Source organism: Manis pentadactyla, chromosome 3 (assembly GCF_030020395.1).
Source record: "Manis pentadactyla isolate mManPen7 chromosome 3, mManPen7.hap1, whole genome shotgun sequence".
NCBI classification, from domain to species: Eukaryota; Metazoa; Chordata; class Mammalia; order Pholidota; family Manidae; genus Manis; species Manis pentadactyla.
The window spans coordinates 169844124-169864201 of NC_080021.1; the positions used below are offsets into that span (position 1 = coordinate 169844124).

Genomic DNA, 20078 nt, shown 5'->3' on the forward strand with positions numbered 1-20078 from the left:
CCAAACCAATGATTTTGACAAAAGCCAACTCCTGACTAAAATAAATGTCATAGCAAAACATATTTGACCTGTAGCATAGGAAAACCTAAAAGTATAAGACACTTCTCAGGTCTAGACAACTGTAACTTATACTCAGGATACTGTTTGGGCCCTTAAAGTAATATGCTCAAATGAATAAATCATACATAGAAACCCTATAGTATAGCAATCTTTAAAGCTCCTTTTTAAGAAGTATTCTCCTTGCAAGGGTGTGCCCCTTTCAGGTCCCAGATACTTTTCCATATGGAAAATACAATGCACTAAAGCTTCCACTTGGTGTCTTGAAAAACATTTATGAAGAAGTTTTACTGTACATTTTTGATAATCTTGATACTCCAGAGATCTCTTTGTCAAAGTTATCCCAAAAATGTGAACCTCAGAAATCATAATTTATATTAACAGCCTGGGTCCAGGTGGAAAGTGGAACAGAGAGAAAAGGACAAAGCAGATGGTGCCAAAATTTGAGACTACTTTCCTTAAGAAGAACCTGCTGGCACCTTCTTAGTTACTACACACATATTTTACTTATGAGTCAAATAAGCAATCAGGTAAATTAAAATGCTGTGTACTAAGGGAAGGAAATTAACAAAGGGAATATAACTAATTCCAAATTTGATGTTATTTTAAGAGGCACCATAATTTAACATTAACATCCACATTTTAATTGGCTCAATTACTCCCCAAGTGGTATCAGCAATAGTAATTCCACAGAGATTTTCTTGTTTTGAGTGAGTGACTTCATGGTAGTTTTGCAAAATGATCTTGATGAGGCTAAAAATGATCATCATTGGATTCTCACTAAAAGGAAATATTAAAATAAGTTTTTATTAATGTGCCAAAACATTTATGAACTAACGAATTGAAAGGAAACACCTCTTTGTGGCTTAATTTCTAAGATCTAATAAATAGGTGGGCTTTCCATAAGACAGCAAAATCTCATTAATTCAAACTACAATAAATGTTTTAGTTCAAACAGCGGGGGCTGAGCTGAAAAATAATTTTGTTTAGTCAGTTATGTATTGGGAGTTTGAATTTATACAACCAAGAAAGCCATGGAACATTTAAAATTCTTTAAAGAAATTAAAAATTTCTTTTCATGAAAGTTGGAAATACAGCTAAAGAGTCTATTTGCATATAACTCATTATTGCACTAAGTATTATGTACTGACCATTAGAAAATGTACACTACTGACCTCTGTTCTCCTTTAGCTTAATTTGAGCCTCAATCTCCACTAAACTGAGAGCTGTAATAGAGGAGCATGGTATCTATCTTTTCACAACTTGAATATAGCAGCCACTCAAGTAAATATTTTTTGAATGAATACATTTTCCTGAACACTCAAAATAGGATAAAAGAACACAACATAAGGGAAAATTGTGACCTAGTGGGATTTTAAACAAAGACTGTATGCTAAATAAACAGAATACATGAAATTATACCTCTTAAATTAGTAATAATGGGTACCAGATACTTAATTTCCATTCAACACCTCTAACTTGCCTATAAGTTTTCTGGATTTACCCAAACAAATCAGGTGTCTCAATTTATTTTCCTTCATTAAAAATTAATAAGAATAACAAAACAGGCAATTTTCAATCTGCACCTGACCCTCCTACCAAACAACTATTCAACACAGGTGTTTCTGTAACTCAGAAACAATCCACAGCAACAAGAAATTAATCTGAAATTCTCAAGTTTGGGGAAGTTAGAGAACTTTGCAAATAACCAAATCTTTGCATTTAAAAATTTTGCTTCAGTATACTAGACTTTCACGTAAGGGCAATTCATGGCTGGAGAAAGATTTCTGTTTTTGTATTGAAAATAGAATTAATTAAACATATGTTTTAGAATTTTCCTTAATCCAGACTGACCTGCTCACTAACTTGAAATTCTAGTGTTTTCTCATACCATATATGAAAATATGCATATTATGGTCAGGTACATAAGTATATGGGGCTTTCTATCTATAAAATTAAAACAGAGAGAAGCATCTGCTCTCTAGAACACCAGAAATTATCTAAAATTGTTGAGTCAGTGTAAACCAAGTATTTCTCAAATCCTTAAAATGATTTTTATAGTTGGCTTTTCAATAGCCTTATATTAGAGGGTTGTCCCTATCAGACACAAGCATAATTGACTACAAAAACGTGTAAGTAAGGGCCTCTAATGGTCTTGTTTAATTAACATGTTAAACTTCACCATCTTAAATTCCATTTCTATGATTTTAAAGGAAGCTTTACTAAGTCAGTCTCTTGACAAGAGCATTCAGATTGTACAGAAAGCTACAAAGGCGTTAATGACATTTACCCCCCTAATAAGAGCTGTTCACACTTCATGGTTTTTCCTTGTTATTGCTCAGGACAGACACTAGCACCTCATTGAAAGATCAGTGCTGCAAGGGAAAAAAGGCCCCTTGAGACATCTCAGACTTGAGGAAAAGTACTAAATCAGGTGATGCCATATAGATGACATGTTTGATTCTGAGGGGTTCTTAACTCACCCTGTGGCCATGGATTTGAGGCAGTTAACACACAGCCAATCAAAACCCTCCCCCACTCCCAGAAGACAGGACCATCCTCTCCAGTAGCAGGCATAGAGAAGGCTAGGGAGAAAAAAAAATAAACTTCTCTTAGGTGCACTAGGTCTGGCAGGACCCAAATGTCTTGTACTGCTCTCAGTTAATCTCCATCGGTGTGTGGCTGCATAAGTAAAACACTGACCTTTTCACCTAAAAGACCACAATTTGAATCCAACATAAAGTCACCGGAGGATCAATGGACAGAGGCACTCATATTTTAAAGCAATAAAGCACTGCAAAAGGGAAAGGGAAAAAAAGGTTTTTACCGTGCTTTTGGCCACAGATTCAACCCGGTTTCCCTGGCTCAGCTATTATTAATTGGATCTCTGATTCAGAATTGAAAAGCTCCTAGAACTGCCCCTATGGATCTCAAATCTGGCACAATCCCATGGCTACTGCAAGGCAGACATTCCCTCACATGTCAGTATGTGGAAAAGCAATCCCTGCTGGTGGAGTGACAGCTGACTCAATGGAATATTCTCAGCAGGAACTCTAATTCTGGCAGAGATCACAGGACACAGAGACAAGTAGCTCTTAATTACTCTTTCAAGGAGAATTTAAGTGTATTTTGTTGTTAATTTAAAATTTCGAAACATGGGTGCACACTTAAAAAAGAGGCAAATGAATGAACTAATTTAAGGTATGTCCCTGGCTACTTAATTTTGTGTCTTATCAACACACCATAAAATAAGCAGGCTTAACATTAATGGGTACTCTAGACACTAAAACCTATAGGACTCTATTGTTTAAAGGTCAAATTCTGTGAAGCCTGGCCTAACCTGACCATAAGCCAACATCTTCAGTAGTCTGTGTTCCAAACATTCTCCTGTTTATTCCACTAAGGAATCTGAAAGAAAGGCCTGCTGGGCAGTCCTCCTCCAGAATTGCATCTTAAACAGGGTACAGCGTGCCCCAGAGTCTTCGAATTACATTTACTCAACTGCTATTTTTAAAATTGAAAAAGAAAAAAAATCCACAGTAGGAAAAGCATATTAAAATAAAAATAGAAAATACAGTAACCACATTACTCATACTAACTAGAAAGCTGCCTGTGATACTATTATTATAGCTTCGTTAAAGAGGGAAAATTACATGAGAACAAGGAAACCAGGGGAAAGCATGTCCTTGCAGAGAGAACCTTCAGTTCTCGAAGTCTCTGGAAAACGTTTTCCTGGGGGCTACTGGTAAGACACACACACAGTAAACTGAAAATGAGCTTTGGATAGAAAATGCATACCAGCCAGTATCTTGTCTTATTTTGGGGCTTTATGTATTATGGTCTGATGTAGCTGTGCAAGACACGCCACTGCCGAAACGCAGAACTATCACTGTCCAATCTACTCTCCATGTCCGCCGTACCAAGTTTACTTTGACTCAGACAGAGGAAGGGAAATAGACAGATAGGACAGGACAGGTCATTCAGTGCCACCAATAAGCGAAAACACATCCTTGACAGCAACAGGACCTTAATGATGGGTTTATGAAACAGCTGTTCATGAAGCCACTAACCAGTGATTTGTCTTTTTAAGTTTGAGGGTTACAGCAACCAAAAGAATTATTAGCTACTCCCTTAGAAAGGGATGGTGATGCAAACATCAGGTGAATCAAGAAAAGCTTCTCATCAGTAGGCCCAGGCATGGCCTAACCACACTCCCCTAAACCACAGCTCAATGCTGCTCACCTAACTGAAATACAACTCTCTCCTATAAACTTGTTCACAGCTCTTCCTAACATAGCCTTCTTCCTGTATGGAAGAATGTTCATTCTATCCTTTACACTATGCAACAATACCTTTGTTTTTCCTTAAGAATCTCCTCTTTCAACAGGTCTTCCTAGAGTAATTCAATTTGGCAGTGGTCACTTTAATTGTACTAGCAAATGTATTGGCTCATGTTCTATTTTCCGATTGCTGCTGGCATTACCTGTATGGCTATTGTACATGAATCAAATAAGTCTATATTTATTTATATTTGTCCCATCTGCACAGATTTAGCAAGAGCTTCCACATGGATCCTCATCTCACTTTCTACATGATTCCACATATGAATATTTGAAATGTAGGTCACTCAAAAGAAACAGATGGTAGACTAGGGCTGGGTCTTGTGAGCCTTCCCACAACTCTTTGCTACAGCCGTAACAGATTTCAGTTCTTATGCAAGGCCCTCTCATCCTCCACCTGCCCTTTCCGTCAGACTGGGAAAAACACAGAAAGCACACAGTAACTCAAATAGAATATGTGGACACGTAGAATCATAAAGCTTCTGAGGCTTTACAAACTTGAGGGTTGTCGGGGGCTGGGAGGCTGGGAAATCTCTCTACTTAAGGAATTAACATTTACTGAGCTCTACTATGAATTTAACAAATTACTTCCCTTTATCCTCAAAACCCCATTCAAAATTTCCCATCAGGAAAAGGAAGCTCATGGAAATTACGTACTTTTTGCAAGGCTAGAGAGCTAATTGGTAGTAAAACTTAGGTCTAAATTCAAAGCTCAGGAGCTTTCCACTTCAAATTCAACATAGAGCATATATGAGTTCTGGAGATCATAAGGCTTAATCAGTGTCATCACAAAGAACATCCATTTCAAGTAAATCTGAACTGGTTCTTATCAAATGGCAAATGGCCAGAGAGCTGTGGGCTCATTTCTGCTCCTCCTACGGAATACAAAAACCCTCTCTCTGTGCCCCACAGACACAAGTCCTATTTCAGCAGTCTCTACATTCCATCCTGGAATCTGCTGAGCTATCTATCTCTACTTTGCAAGGGTAAAGAGAGGAATATTTTTATTTTAACTCTGAGCACAAAATATCAAGCTATGTCCTTGGATAGAAGGTGTTTATTTTCACTGCTGTTCAAATAGTTAGAGCTTTGGCAAGGGATCCAAAATCCCTGTATTACACTTCTGGCTTTGACCCTGACTGAGGCCTTCAGCCGCAATAATTTTAAAACCAGGGACAGCAGTCTCTGAAACTCCCTCTCTAATAAGAAGGCTAGGAGAGAATTGCTGGGGTAGTGTCTGTACAGCGGTCCAAGCACTCTGGAAAATAGACACCATTAATACAGTGCCCTGAACCATCTACTTTTTGTATACCCCTGCCCAAGATAGGGGGATCTTGACCATTCAACCTTTGATCCTTCTCTTCTGAAAAAACATTCACATATTGTTGACATGATGCAAAGACACCTCACATCATGGTGGTGATGACCCAATCTTTCGTTGCACTCAAACAAACAAGCCCTCTCCTGTGTCAGTGCTATGGGTCATCTATACATTCGTATAGTTGTGATCATACACCTCGTATGATTTGTTTATAGTTGCTTCATCCATTAGAATGAGGGCCTCCTGAGAGATCTTCTTTAGTATACTCAGCACACAGTAATTAATCAATAAAATTTGCTATCTGAAGGACTACCTAAAGAATCTATACCTAGATCCATTCTTCTTTCTGCTCCAGACATTTCCTAAAAATCTGCAAGGTCAGGTAATTCCCATTAAAAAAATTTGTCTGTTCTAATGGGGTGAAAACCTAGATGCTCTGATCATTTTAACAAATTTATCAACTAGTCATTCATTCTGTGCCAGGTGCTTAGAAGGGTAGTGGAAGAGTTGATGAAATAGAGAAATGCAAAGGTAATAAAATGATAGTCATATATGGAACAAGTAACTACTTTTTAAAATATCACATATGTATACTCACACACAATGTACTAATAAAAATAAGAGTGCTGTGGGCTAGTTACTGCACTAAGTACTGTATAAAATATCATTTCATTTAACCTATGTAGGTATCATTTCATTTAACATTTCATATAAATCTTTCTTTAACCTAAGAAACATAAGCTAAGTATTTTATATGACCTATCTACGGTAACAGAGCTATCAAAAGGTGAACCAAGATTCATATCCAAGTCTGTCCCACTCCAAGGTCCAAAGTCTTTGTGACTATACTCTCCTGTCTCTCATTTGTAATCAAGTATGTACTATGTACATATGTACATGGTGGTTTATGTGTGTAAGTATTTATTATTTATTTACAATTGAATAGTAGCTACTCTTTACCTGACTGCTTGGGAAGACACTCTAAGAGACCAGGTAAAGCATAAAAAATTCAGGATAATTAAGCTACTTTGTACACAAAGGTCTAAAATGACCTGGTTGGCAACAGTCTATAATAGTCTATATCAGCATCTTTTCCATCATGCTAATAGTTAGCATTTAGTGGAAGCAGAGCAAGTGGCGCTACTAAATGCTTTATATGCATCATTCATTTTACTTTCACAATCAGCCCATGAGGCACTCTTAGTATCCATGCTTTAAGGTGAGGGAACCCAGGCTTAGATAGATAAACTCATGGGCCTATTTTCAGATCTCTACTAAGAATTGGAGCCCAGATTCAAAGCCATGAACCTGCCCTAACCACATCACCGTGCTGCTCTAGCTTCTCCTGGTGCAACTGTATAAAAGGCAGGCAGATTTCCTACTATTCCAGCACACCTGGAGTGGGGCACTGACCTGTGCTCTTTTCCATGGTACAGAGGACAGCTGAGAGTGGCTGCTCAGCCTGGGACTAGCTACCCTCCATCACATGGCCCCATTTAGATATAAGCTCTGATAAATGACACGTGGGAAAAAGTGACCCACTATACCTTGGGTCCTGGTCCGTAAAAACCTCCCACACAGATCCTCCACCCTCTCTCAGGTCTGCCACCTGGATGGGAAGCCGAGGCCCCAGAGAATGACAGTGGCTCTGAATTACCAGAGAGGCTTGAGGAGATCAAATCAACTCTGGGAGGAAAACATTCATCAACTAGGAATACTGCCTGGTCCCTCCCTATAAGAGGGAGAAACAAACTCCTATTGTGTTGGGTGACTAGCATTTCAGGATTTACTTACTAAAACAAGTGTTTACCTTATTAACTAAAGCATAAAATGTATTTCTTATCGTTTCCTGAGCATCTGACACCTGCAGAGAAACACGTTGTCATGTGATGCGTCTCTGCTGTAACTGGCCAGAGTTAGGTTCACGCATAGGTAAGAGTGAAAAATGCCGACTTGAGTAGGAGTTTACAACATGCTTTCATCTACATTATTTCATCTTTTTGCCATTCAAAAGCAAGAGAGGCACAAGGGGTTATATCTCCATGTTAAAGATGAAGAAACTGCGGCTGAGAAGGGCAAGTTTTTCCATACTCCCATAAATAATCAGTGGCAGTACTGGGACTTCAGCCAAATCTTCTTACCCAATATTCAGTGCCCCCTTTACCATCCAACTTGATATCCTTATGCGGACCCAGAAAAAAGCAACTTCAGTTCTTCCCACCCTCTCTGCACGTAACATAGTTTAGATCTTAGTAATTAGGACTAAACCTTTGGTTTTTTACAGTCAATTACAAAAGGCATGTATCCCTGAAAAGGTAACTCAAACCAGAATTTGCAATGAATGAAGCATTAATAATAAACATTAAATCTAGAGAAAAAAACTTAGATCATGGAAATGAGTGAGCAAAGGTAACCTGAAACAGGACAGAATATCAGGAAATAGCCACGAAAAGCAACACAAAAGAGGAACCAATTTCTCCTAATTTGGCCTAAGGTCAGGTGGAGATGATTTGCCACTGAACGCGAGAGATTTGCACTTAGTCTGCCAGTTAGGAATCTCAGACCTTCTATGTCCCCCAAACCACACTGCTCTGATGCTACAAGATTCTCATAAAATACATTCTGGAAAGTCTTTAAAAAACAAAACAAAACAAAAACACTGCCCAGAGAATCAGATTTCAAAACTTCCTCCCTCCAATATTTAGTAAGCACTATCATATGCCAGGCTGGGTACTGGGAGGTGGATCACTTTGGTGAACAAGAAGTATATGGCTGTTATCCTCATGAAACATATAGTGCATCAGCTGTGCCAGTTAACAGCTTCTGTGATCATGGGAAAGTCACTTAAGCTCTTTGTGTTTCAAGTACTCCAAATGTTAATTCATTGGCAATATCTACAAAAGGATGATGGAATAAGAGGATTCAAAGAGCTAACATATGTGAACTTGCTCTGCAAAGGGCTGTTTAAGTACAAGTGTTTGCTTAATATTGATATTTTCTACCACATGGTTACCACAAAACACTTATTCTACACAGACCACTAGCTAGGGGGTGTGGAGCCTTGGCTTCTCTGCTTACTGTCCTCAACCGCCCACAGTGGCTGTTAGAGCTGTTAGTACCCCGAAGCCTGCAGAAAGTCCCTTGGACCAACTGAAGTTATTGGCTATTGCAGGACTTTCATGGTGAAACATCAAGCTATACCAAATGAAGCAGGTTTCTTTACTCATTCATTTAACAAATATTTATTGAATACCTTGCCTCTGTGGCATTCCCTAGTGAGGAAGCCAAGAAAAAAACATTTTAACAGTTGACTTAATTGATTGATTTTAAATTGGATTGGAGCTTGAGAGTGCTGTGATAGACCTACAATGGTTAAGCTGGATAGAAAAGGTCTGTGAAAAAAACAGGACTTTGGCTGATACTTTACTAAAGGGCAAGAAATTGCACAGGCCAAGAGAAGAACAGGGAGGCCACGCAGAAGAATCCACATGTGCAAATGCCCCAAAATGAAGAAGAGTTGAGTGTGTTCAGGAATTGAAGACTCCTGATGAGCATGACAGGAAAAGGCTATGAGTTGGAAATGCTGGTGGAATCCACTTACCTAATCTCACAAACCACTGACAGCCTTTAGTACACTAATGTGTATCTTGAGGTTCTAAGAGAAGGATCCAGAAGGGTATTCCTCCCAGTTTTGAAGTGGGACCTCTGGAAGACTAATGCCCCCAGCACTCTCCAGGAAATGTTCTTCTAAAGTGCTGATTGTTCTATTAGTTCTGATTGTTTCGAGAGACAGGTGATTTGAAATGTGCATCATTGCTCGTCTTCTCACAAGGCTGCTGACACCTCAGCTAGTTATTCAGAGGGTCTGACATGGTTCTCTGATTCTGGCAGGGCTCATTTGCAAATGAGATTTCCACAGACGGGCTGGTGAATGAGCCCAAGCCAGGCAGTTACACATTCAAACAGGAAAGAGACTGTATGACAACTTGATTTTTTAAATGATCAAATTTAATAGTGATAATCACCTATATTCTTATATCCTAGGTCAAAGGCAGGGAATATGGGGAAAAACAGGATACTGCTTTTATTAACTGTCAATAAATATGCCATGAGAATTTGACTTGAAGTAGGAACTACTCTTCAGTAGTAGAAAAAACACCTATGTTTCTTCATGCATAGATTTTAGCATCTAATGGCATATTTCCATTTTCTGTTTTGTGGAACTATGCCTAAAATTTACCTCACTTTTTCTGTACTTTCTGAATGAACAATTTAATTGGTACATAACAGAACACTGGGTTCTTTACCTTTAAGATATTACCTGTATTCTGAAACCATTGTAGTCCAAGTTATGCTCTGCATTTTATACCCAACTGACTAGGTTATGAATTACAAAGATAATAACATAAGTAAAAAGTAATTTTCATCAAAATAGTACAAGATATTGCCAATATTTTTAATGAATCTGTGGCCTCACTATCTTCTTCTGTCTCCCTTTTCCTATTAATAGTGCTTGAAATGATACATACATGTATCATTTCATACATATTTGAATATTGCTTGCATGTTTCATACGTGCTTATAAATGATAGTTTAGAACAGCCTGTACATCTTTTCCCCCACATTCAAAATTTCATAATCAGATGAGACACCTGCTAATTTTACACATTCCAAAGTATCTCTGAAACCAGGAGTAGCTGTGTATATATAAGGGATGTAGGTTTGGGCCCAGAGAGAATTAAATTAATGTCCTGGCTCTACCAGTTCAACTTACTGTACATCTTCATTTGCCCAGTAACACAATCTATAGCCAACTGCTAACCAAGTCAATATGTGGTAAAACTAACAGCCACCCTAACTTGCCTTGATAATTACTCTCCTTTAACTGACATAATATTCAATATACTGTTGTTGAGAGCAATATTGCTAAAATTGATGCCTTGAGGGCTACAAGACAATTGAGTTTTAGACAGATAAAATGACTTGTACACTAATAGTACATTATAGGGTCCTACAACCTTTGGACACACATTTTATGGGCTCCTTCTACAAAAATATTACATATAATTATATCAATGGCATTAATGTATACCTTATTATTACTACATATAATTTTCAAAATATTGGCCAATAATCAAATCACATTGCTTTAGAAGAAAAGGATTTCTATAGCCTAGCTCTTGTTTTTTCTTGTTTTTTTAAAACAAAATGAACATTTTCTCACTACATGTAAGTTCTATATCCTTCAGTCTCTTTTTTCCTAAACAAAGAACTACTTTCATAAGGAACAAATAGATGATAAATGTTGAATGACAAAAAGCATCATTTAAATAAAATCTATATCACATCAATCCTATCAATAAAACAAGCCAGAAACTAAACCTAGGGTTTCTCTAATGTAAAAATCATCTATGATTTTCTTAAAACATCAATTCTAGACTCTGGAGAAACAGATTATATTAAATTTGAAGTTTTGTCAAAACCTACATTAAATTAATGAAAATTTATTATAACTTAAGTATCTTCTTCAAATGCAGTATTTCATCCCAAATTATGAGAAGTTTGGTTTGTTGTTTTGCTGCATTTTCCTCTTAATTTCTCTTGCAATTTTGTATCTTTAAACCCTGGGACCTCCTACAAAGAGATATGGAGTATATTTTCTATGCTTGCCTTAGAAATGTGGTGAAATGTTAGGGGAAAATTAACATCTGAATAGTAATTTCAAGTAAAATGAAAAGCAGGCAGTAGTCAAGGCATAACATTAGGACCATACCACAAAACATCCAGCAGGGTCTCTATTACTACCATCAAATGCTACAGTGACCTAGGTTGTTAAGGTGGCAAATAATCATTGTCATGCACACACGTCTATTTGGACAGAAAGAGACCATGCATATGCTGCAGGTATCGTAGGCAAAATATACATGTAGAACTGAAATACAGCACTGATGAGAGAACTAGGTGTCAGAGTGGAGGCCGTGAAAATGGTACCAGATTGGAGCATATATTTTAAGTTTTGAATAAAGTAAAGAATGCTTAGCCAAGCTAACAACTCCATTAAAAAATCTGCAAGAGATTTGTTCCTATAAAATGCATCCCAAATGGACATTAATAATTATATTATGGGAACGACTATAGAAAGATGTACCACTGAATGCATCTTGAGGCCAATACAAGCAGGGATAGGGAAACTGGTCCCATGCCTTATTTTTCCTGGCCCCTCCCTCCTGTACCTCATGCACCATCAAGTCCCCTGACCACCTAGAACTTAACTTTCCATTCACCCCAGTGAAATGCCCCCATCCTCAGGCAAATTAGATAATGCTTATGAAAGTCTTCTATACACTAAAAATGTAATATATAATTATTCCTGTTATCATCATCATCTCATCTTCTGTGGGCCAAATTTTCTGTGCCTTCCAAGCTGACATCTCACTAAACTGAGACATGATTCAATGCTAACTAAGACAGTCGCAAGAGCACACAGGTTATTCTACCCTCCATCGTTCCCGGCTTTCACTCACCATCCCGCCTCTGCTCGCCTGAGTGGCTGACACCTGGAGGTATCACACAGGAGAATGACTGGAATGTGTGTGTGTTTGTGCCAGGTTAAGCGAGGCAGAGGCTTGAGGCCCACCACTTATCACATACCATGCTGGCAGCCAAGACTTTGCACACAGCACAGGGTGGTTTGGGGAATAAACAAGGCTGGCAGAGCCAAAAACTAATTTTCTTTGAAAAGGCCAATTCTTCCGGTATCATCCCCATAAGAAATTGCAAAAATCACTTCAGATTCTACCTTCTCCAACTGTGATCTCCTTTGGCAGGAGGGAGCACTTCTTCATCATCCAGTGTAGTCTTTTTGGGTCCTGGGGTCTCCCAAGATGCTGTTTTCAACATTTACCCTTCAAGGGTCGCAGGAAGACAGATGGCCATAAAAACATTTCAGAGACAAAGTACACAGTGCAAAATGACTAATGACATATCACTGAAAATGACAGGGAAAGTTGGGGAGGTTTTGTGGGGAGTGGAGGCTACGGGCCTCCCAGAAAAGTCTAAGACCCTTACCAGATCAGAAGTGCCACTGACACAAAGGGGCTCAAGCTGGGAGAACAGGTGCTGTGAAGGCCAAATCGATAAGTATGTCTGCATGTTTTGGAATGTGAGGGTTTGCTGGTTATATAAGCAGAGAATAAGATTCAGAGATTACAGTTCTTCCTTTGATTTGGATAAAGAAAAGCAGTAAATAGTGAGGGTACACAGACAACCAAGAAAACGCCAAATGAACCAATCATGCGTGTGTGAACCCTACTACCCAGGTGAAGTGTCATCGGATTTTCACACATCCATCACTCACCTTGGAGCCCTCCCTTTAGCACGGCTACTCTAAGACTTTCTGAAGAAGCCCACATTTTAGGGAAAGAGAGTGGAACTCAAAAAGATGCAAACAAAGCAACACTAGGCAACAGGCCACTTTTCCCTTTTTCATGTACAACACTGAGGCCCAATGCTAGCCTATTTCCCCAACAAGCCTACTGAAAGGACCACTTTAACCAGAAGCAGATGTGCATGCCTGGGCCTGTGAGGGGCAGAAAGGAGACCAGGCTTGCCACAGCTCTCACCCAGGCCCTCCAAGAGCTGGCCCCGGACACTAGCCGCAGCGTCCTCCCCTACCTGCAGGATGTACCCCCGGACGTAGTCCCGCAGAGTCCAGCCCAGGCCATGCAGGATGTGCAGCACCTCCTCCTGCTTCAGGACACTGAAGAGACGGTCCAGCAGGATCTTTAGCCGCACGGGTACTGCTTGTGTCCCATAGAGCATCAGGCTGCTGATGTCGAACACCACATTGGACTGCACAATCTCCACCTGGGTGGGGTGGTACAGGTGCTGTGTACTGAGCTTATCCAAGGCTGTGGTGGTCCCATCAAAGTTCCACAGGTGGGTGGGAATAAGGAGATAAAGGGAGAGAACAGAGACAAAGAAAGTAGAAACAAGTTACTGGAAGTTATCAGGACTCCATCTCTACTAATGGATGGATCATAACCACAGATGTTTAAGCAAGATTTTGCAACCTAACTTTCTTCCCACCTACCCCGTTTCACCTTTTAAAAAAATTCAGTGTGTGTATAAATTGCAGACAACAGCTAATACAAAACACATTCAACTTTCAGAAAGAGAGCCACTGAGGATGTTTCTAAATGACTGTGGCTAGCTCTAAAAACCTGACTAGTTAATTTGCTAATTGAACTACGGGTTCAATCCAAGTTACCATAATGTCCCCTTTTCTTCCCCACTGAAGAATAAACAAACAATTCCCAACTCAGGCCGTATGAGTAGGCTCAACCAGCATCATTCATCTGAGAAAGATTCATCCCATATAATACCTGAATGGTTTAAAGAGAAAGTGGAGCATGTTCTTCAGATTAGAGTAAAAGGCCTAATTTGAGGGAATGGGGAAAGCTATCATTTATGTTGAGGGCTAGTAATTCAACTCAAGTTAAATTAGATTAAGGAAGATTATCCCAAAATTTAGTTCTTTCAATTTGCCCTCTTGCTGTTCACCTATCATGGTTATTTAGTTTCAACATTATATATTTTCATATATAATAGCATTTGCTGGCATGTCCTCTAGACGTTATTTGGGAGAAACCAAAAAAAAAAAAAGAAAAAGAAATTCATGTTTTATTTAGTCACTTTATTAATAAGTCTCACAAGGGCTTTAGTTTCAGATGAAAATAAGACAAGAGTGACTGAAATCAAAGTTTGAGAATTTGTATATTTCAGCTATGTTATCACAGTACAGAAAACAGAGGATGACCATTCTCAGAGCAACTGCTTTTAATGAAATGAATATTTCAACAATGAGGCCTTTTTCTCCTCCATGCTAAGATATTACAACTTTCCCCTAGATCTAAAAGCCAAGCAAGATCATACAGTCTAGTCCCCATCCTTATCTGAGCTACTGGGAACCCTACTGCAGGTAACGTAATTACATTTTTCCTCAGTTCCTCTAAAGCAAACAATTAAGAACATGGTGTCATCTACAGAGCTCAAAGATATGCTGAAAAAGATGACAGAGATAACAAATGAGAAGTGCTTTGAGCTCCTTAAGGGAACACAAAAGCTTTAGATCAACTGTCAGAAATTATACATGTAGGAGCTTCCAGAGATTAAAAAGGGTAAGCATGTGAGCCTGAAAGATGGCCATCTGCTCTCATGAGTCAGGCAAATAGATAACAACAACCAGGCTCAAATCTTCACCATACCTGAGGGTACCCAAAGTTTCTGCATGCTCTAAACCACTGCCTGGTCCTTCTCAACCACTCCTCCTATCACCATAGCCTGTAACAGAACAGGCTGCTGTACCTGTGCACTGCAACTCCTATCTTCATACACCAGTATTTCTGCATATTAACTCAGTTATTTAAAAGTGCATGCACACATACGCATTTTTTAGTATTTCAAATGTATTTTTTCAGGGCTCCTCCTCCACTCTCCTTTCCTCCTGACTGGTGGCCACTAGAGAGTTCATGTACTCTTGATAAATTGCTTTCTTACATCCACAGCGTAAAGGCCCTTATCATTTACCCGCTGGCTTCATTCAACACATTTACTCCCAGGAATACTTTGTCAAAGAGTTCGGGTTTCCTCATACTTCATTCCTTGCAGCTGATGTGTCTGATCTTTTCTATTCTAGTGGTTAAGTCAACTTTGAATAAATAGCTTTAAAAATTAATTTAATGTTTGGGAAAGATAAGGGATTCACCAGCCTAGGGATTGAAGTCTTCTCTCACTCCACAGGGCATTTACACGGCAAAAGTGCAGGGAAGAGGTATCATTATCCCTGCTCTTCTTCAAATACAGCTTAACTACTCAGCCTTCTGGTGAATGGCTGCCCTGCCAACAGAATCCAGTGACCAGGTGAAGGGAAATCTGCTCCTCCATTTCCCTCCTGGCCCACAACAAACATTTCACAACATATACACTAAAACAACAAGAAATACAAAGTTGAGAGGGTTCAGTTAGAGTGGAAATAAGATGACACTAAATCCTGGATTTGTCCCTGTGCTTGGGGCCTCGTACCTGCATGTTAGGTATATGCAGGTGTGTGTACCAAGCATTCAAGGGCTAAGTGGGAAGCTGTTATCCCTCGCCTTCTCATTCCTTAAAATGTGCTGGCAGCTTTAGAAGATGAAGAGGACTAAACTGTCACAGGTATAGAAACAAATAAAAGTTGTTCAGAGAATTAAAAGAGCAAAGGTAAAATAGATAAGGCAAAAAATATTTCCCTAGATAAGCACTGAGAGTATCATAAGGACATTAGCTGATTCTTCTTTGTAACTATGCCATATGTCAAAAAGTAGGAATCCTGTTATAAGCCAATAAATACATAGCAGAGATCAACAACTTCTTCTGTAAAGGGCCAGACAGTAATATTTTACGTTTGTGGGCTATAGGTTTTGTTTCACAACTATTCATCTCTGCTGTTATACAGGGAAAACAGATAAGGCTTAAACTAATGGGCGTGCTGTGTTCCAATTAAACTTTATTACACAAACAGGCACTGTGGCCACATATAGGCTCCAATATGGAGGATGAAAGGATGGGCAAGATATTTACACAAAGTTAATAGTAGATAAAGACAAACCCCTAGGAGTACAACTTAAGCAGCAATCACCTTGGGGATGAGCCATAATCAAAGGCTTGAAAAATAATTTAACTGTCCAACTTGAAGATGTTAACTGCAAATTTCAGCATACACATATCATCAAAGATTATGATCTGCCAAATTTTTTGAATGTATCAACATTTTCTGCTTCATCACTGCTGGACATACAGAGTTGCCAAGTTACTGACATTTTGGGGAATGTCACTTTGGCAGACAAAGGGTAAGCGACAATTTTTTAAGTGTCAAAATCATAATTCTTACTAAACTGAGAACTGGGTTTTTGCCTAATACCATGCTCTCCCTATGTCTGATGTGTAGGATTCAAATCTGGATCTTAGTAGGATTAGGAACATTAGTTGGGCCAATGGGAATGAAGGATAGATAGGGCAAGAACTTGTTCAGCAGGATGGAGTGAGAAGAGATGGTCACCCACCTTTCTTTTTTATGGGCCTAACCATCTGCTAAATCGTATACCAATAGTATTGTTAAAATTCCATTTCAAATGAAATCTTAACCAGAAATTGGGTGTAAAAATTTATAAAAGTAGACCAACTCTTGGTGAAGCTTAAACGAGCATGGGTTAGAGACCTTCCACTCATTTGTTACTCTCTTCTTCCCTTCAACTTATTTAAGCATCTTAGTGGGACCTCTAGAGTTCCCAGAAGCACAGTTTCTGAAGCACTTTTCTTTATAATAAGATGGTATCAATTGTTTTGCCTGCTTTGTACCTGCTCCCTTCATTCTGGTAACAGAAACTGGATTTCCCTTTGGGGAACCAATATTCTCCTACATCCAGTACCCACTGTTTCACTAAACAGAACATTCCTTAAGCCAGGCCTGGAAAACCAGTAATATCCCATTCCCTTGGCCACAGCAACTGGTTCAAGAATGAGCAAGTAACCTAAGTCTGACCAGTGAGACTGAATCCAGGATTTTAGTTAGAACTGGAAAGTTGTCTTTCTCAAAGGTTACAGCTGATGCTAGAGAATGAGAATCACATGGAAGACAGGCCATAAGGTGGTCTGAGAAAGACCAAGTATTGACAATATTATTTGATCCAAAAGATAGGGATACAGTACTTGAGGCTGGTACTATCCCTAGAATTTTCAGTGACACAATCTCTCTCTCTCCCCTTCTCTTTCTATGTCTGCTGGAAGTAGGATTCTGTAATTTGTACCTAAAAGACCCTTGACTAAGACAACTACCCTTTGAGGGTACTTGTCCAAATGAATATTATGTAATTTCAAAGTAGCTGTCAGCATGTTAATTCCAGGCCAAATGCAATTCAGTTTCTCCCATGACTGGAATGAGGATATCCTTAACAATTTCATGTGTTACACAAATTTACAAAGAATGATGGACACCTTCAACATTAATAAATAAAAATAATTGTGTATGGTGGGGGGGATGTAAAGGAAATAATGATTTAAGTACTAAAAATATCAGGTATTATTCCAGGGGGTTACAATAATTTTGCTTAATCCTTTAAAAAAATTAAAAGCACACAGTATTACTATTATTACCTATTCGGAGATCACAGGCTCAATTAGGTTAAGTAACTGGTCTAAGGTCATTTAGATATAATCTCCCAAGAAAATTCTGTTTCCACCACATATTCAGATAAACAGTCAATAAGGAACCCTGGCAATTTGCAGATCTTCATAATGTTGGAAGTCACTAACTCCCAGTAATCTGGGCTTCTTGCCATTCACTCTGCTGAAGCAAGCATTTCAAAGGTCACTAACACCTGACTTACTATGAAATCCAATAGCTTTTTTCCTTCATTATTCTCCATGATCTCTCCATAGCAACCGACCTTATTGATCAGGACTCCTAAAATGCTCTTCTTCTTCATTTATGCATACATTCATTTATTCACCAGCACTTATAACTTACCACTGATGGAGGTGCCACATGCAGATGCAAAATTAATTTATGTTGTGGTCTCCTCTTGCAAAGGTAGATGGATGAAAGAATATAAATGCTATAAAAGAGATTTGATAAAGTACTGTGGGACACAGAAGAGAGCAACTCTGTTGGGAAGGAATAGTCTAATAAGATAGCAAGGAATTCAGTCAGTGAAAAAGGAGGGGAGAGATCTAGGTAGATGGAACTAAGGCAGGAGTTCTCCAACACTGTGTGCATCAGAATCAGCTATAGGGACTGTTAAAACACAGATTTCTGGGCCACCTCCCTCGGAGTTTCTGATTCACTGGGTCTGAGGTATGGACTAAGATTTCCATTCTAACAAATCTCCACAAGATCTGATTCTGCTGGCCAGGGACCATACTTTGAGAACCACTGGACTAAAGGGATGTATATAAAAAGAATGGACTAACCAAAGAATGTGTAACACATTAGGTAAATAGTTGGAGATAAGGATAAAAAAGTCAGATGGGCAGACTGTAAGGAGCCTTAAGCCAAAACCTGTGGAAAAATTATAACCTCTTGTTAATAGGATATAGAAACTAAGCATTTTATTAGATGAAAGTGATTTATAATTTTAGATATAAAACTCTGACAAGAGCCCAGAAGTTTAATTAAAGCAATAGATGTCAGTTTGGGGGACATAGCACATGTCCGCAGTAAAAGCCACTAAGGTCCTGAATGAACTTCAGCCACAGGGCTACAATCCTCTAAAGAAGAAGAGCCCAGAGGGAGATGGTCATGTTTAGTTTGAAAAATTACCACAGGCGACTCTTAACATACACCCTCCTACATATGCCACACTGAAAACCAAAGAGATCGAGCTAGGGGAACGGGATGGACTAGAGCCAAATAAACAGAGTAAGACATTTTTGCAGTACTCCACTGGGAGATGCCTAAACTCAGTGGACTTCGATTTATGATATGCCTAAACTTGGGCTATGCAAAGGCCTTCCAAGCGGTATGCAGAAATAGGGACTCAATTTTCAGATCCTGCCGTCCCATACTTCCTCTTTCCTAAAACTGATCCATGGGAGAACAAGCCTGCATGCTCATGTTGATTATCCATTACCCTTTCACCTTTGAAAATTGTACCCTTCCTTCTTCACAAAATAAAGGTGTACTCTGACTTAACTCTCACAGTGTGCAGGGCCAGAGTGTAAAACTCCTGGGAGCCAAAATAAATGATGATTTGAATTGGTTCATGAAAACCTTCTTTAATGATTAACAAAAGGAGGAAGAACCTAGAAAAGGATCCTCTTTACCTGACTATACCTGTACAAGTAAGCTAGCACCTGATATTTGGGTCTATGTTGGAATATTCAGAATTCAGATACAATGTAAAATGAGGGAACAGCATAGCATTCCCCTCAGGCATTCCTCTTTAACAATGTGTCCCTCTAGCGAACGCATTATGTGAGAGCAAAGTGCAAGGGTCCAATCCTGAAAATGGCTTTTCCCTCCTGACATATTCAAAGGGAAGCCATTCTCTTCAGTTATGCCTAATATTCATCCCTAGTAGTTGTCATCACCTGTGAAGAAAAGCCCCTTAGCACATGTGATGCCTACTCTTTCAAATTCAGTTTGAATAATTTCCTGGACCTATAAAATTTCTAAGATACACTGGATAAAACCTGTGGATAGAAATTTTACATAACCTCTCTCAGAAACTATGTTTATCATTTAATAAGGCAGTTATAAACCATTTAATCAAATAATATCAAAATATTTATTTCAATCAAGATTAATCACTTTCATCTTATAA

At 38.8% G+C, this 20078-nt stretch overlaps 1 protein-coding gene across 18 annotated transcripts in view; it reads right to left on the reverse strand.

Annotated features, from left to right (window-relative positions):
* The window catches only part of BNC2 (basonuclin zinc finger protein 2), a 442599-nt gene that overhangs the window by 139076 nt on the left and 283445 nt on the right, over positions 1–20078 (reverse strand). For 17 of the 18 annotated variants that reach the window (XM_036888211.2, XM_036888208.2, XM_036888199.2 and 14 more), the window contains one exon: positions 13393–13628. In XM_036888211.2, the coding sequence (XP_036744106.1) occupies positions 13393–13628 (236 nt within the window). Of the gene's footprint in view, positions 1–12517; positions 13629–20078 lie in introns of those variants that run through there. The other variant, XM_057498717.1, reaches the window with a different exon arrangement.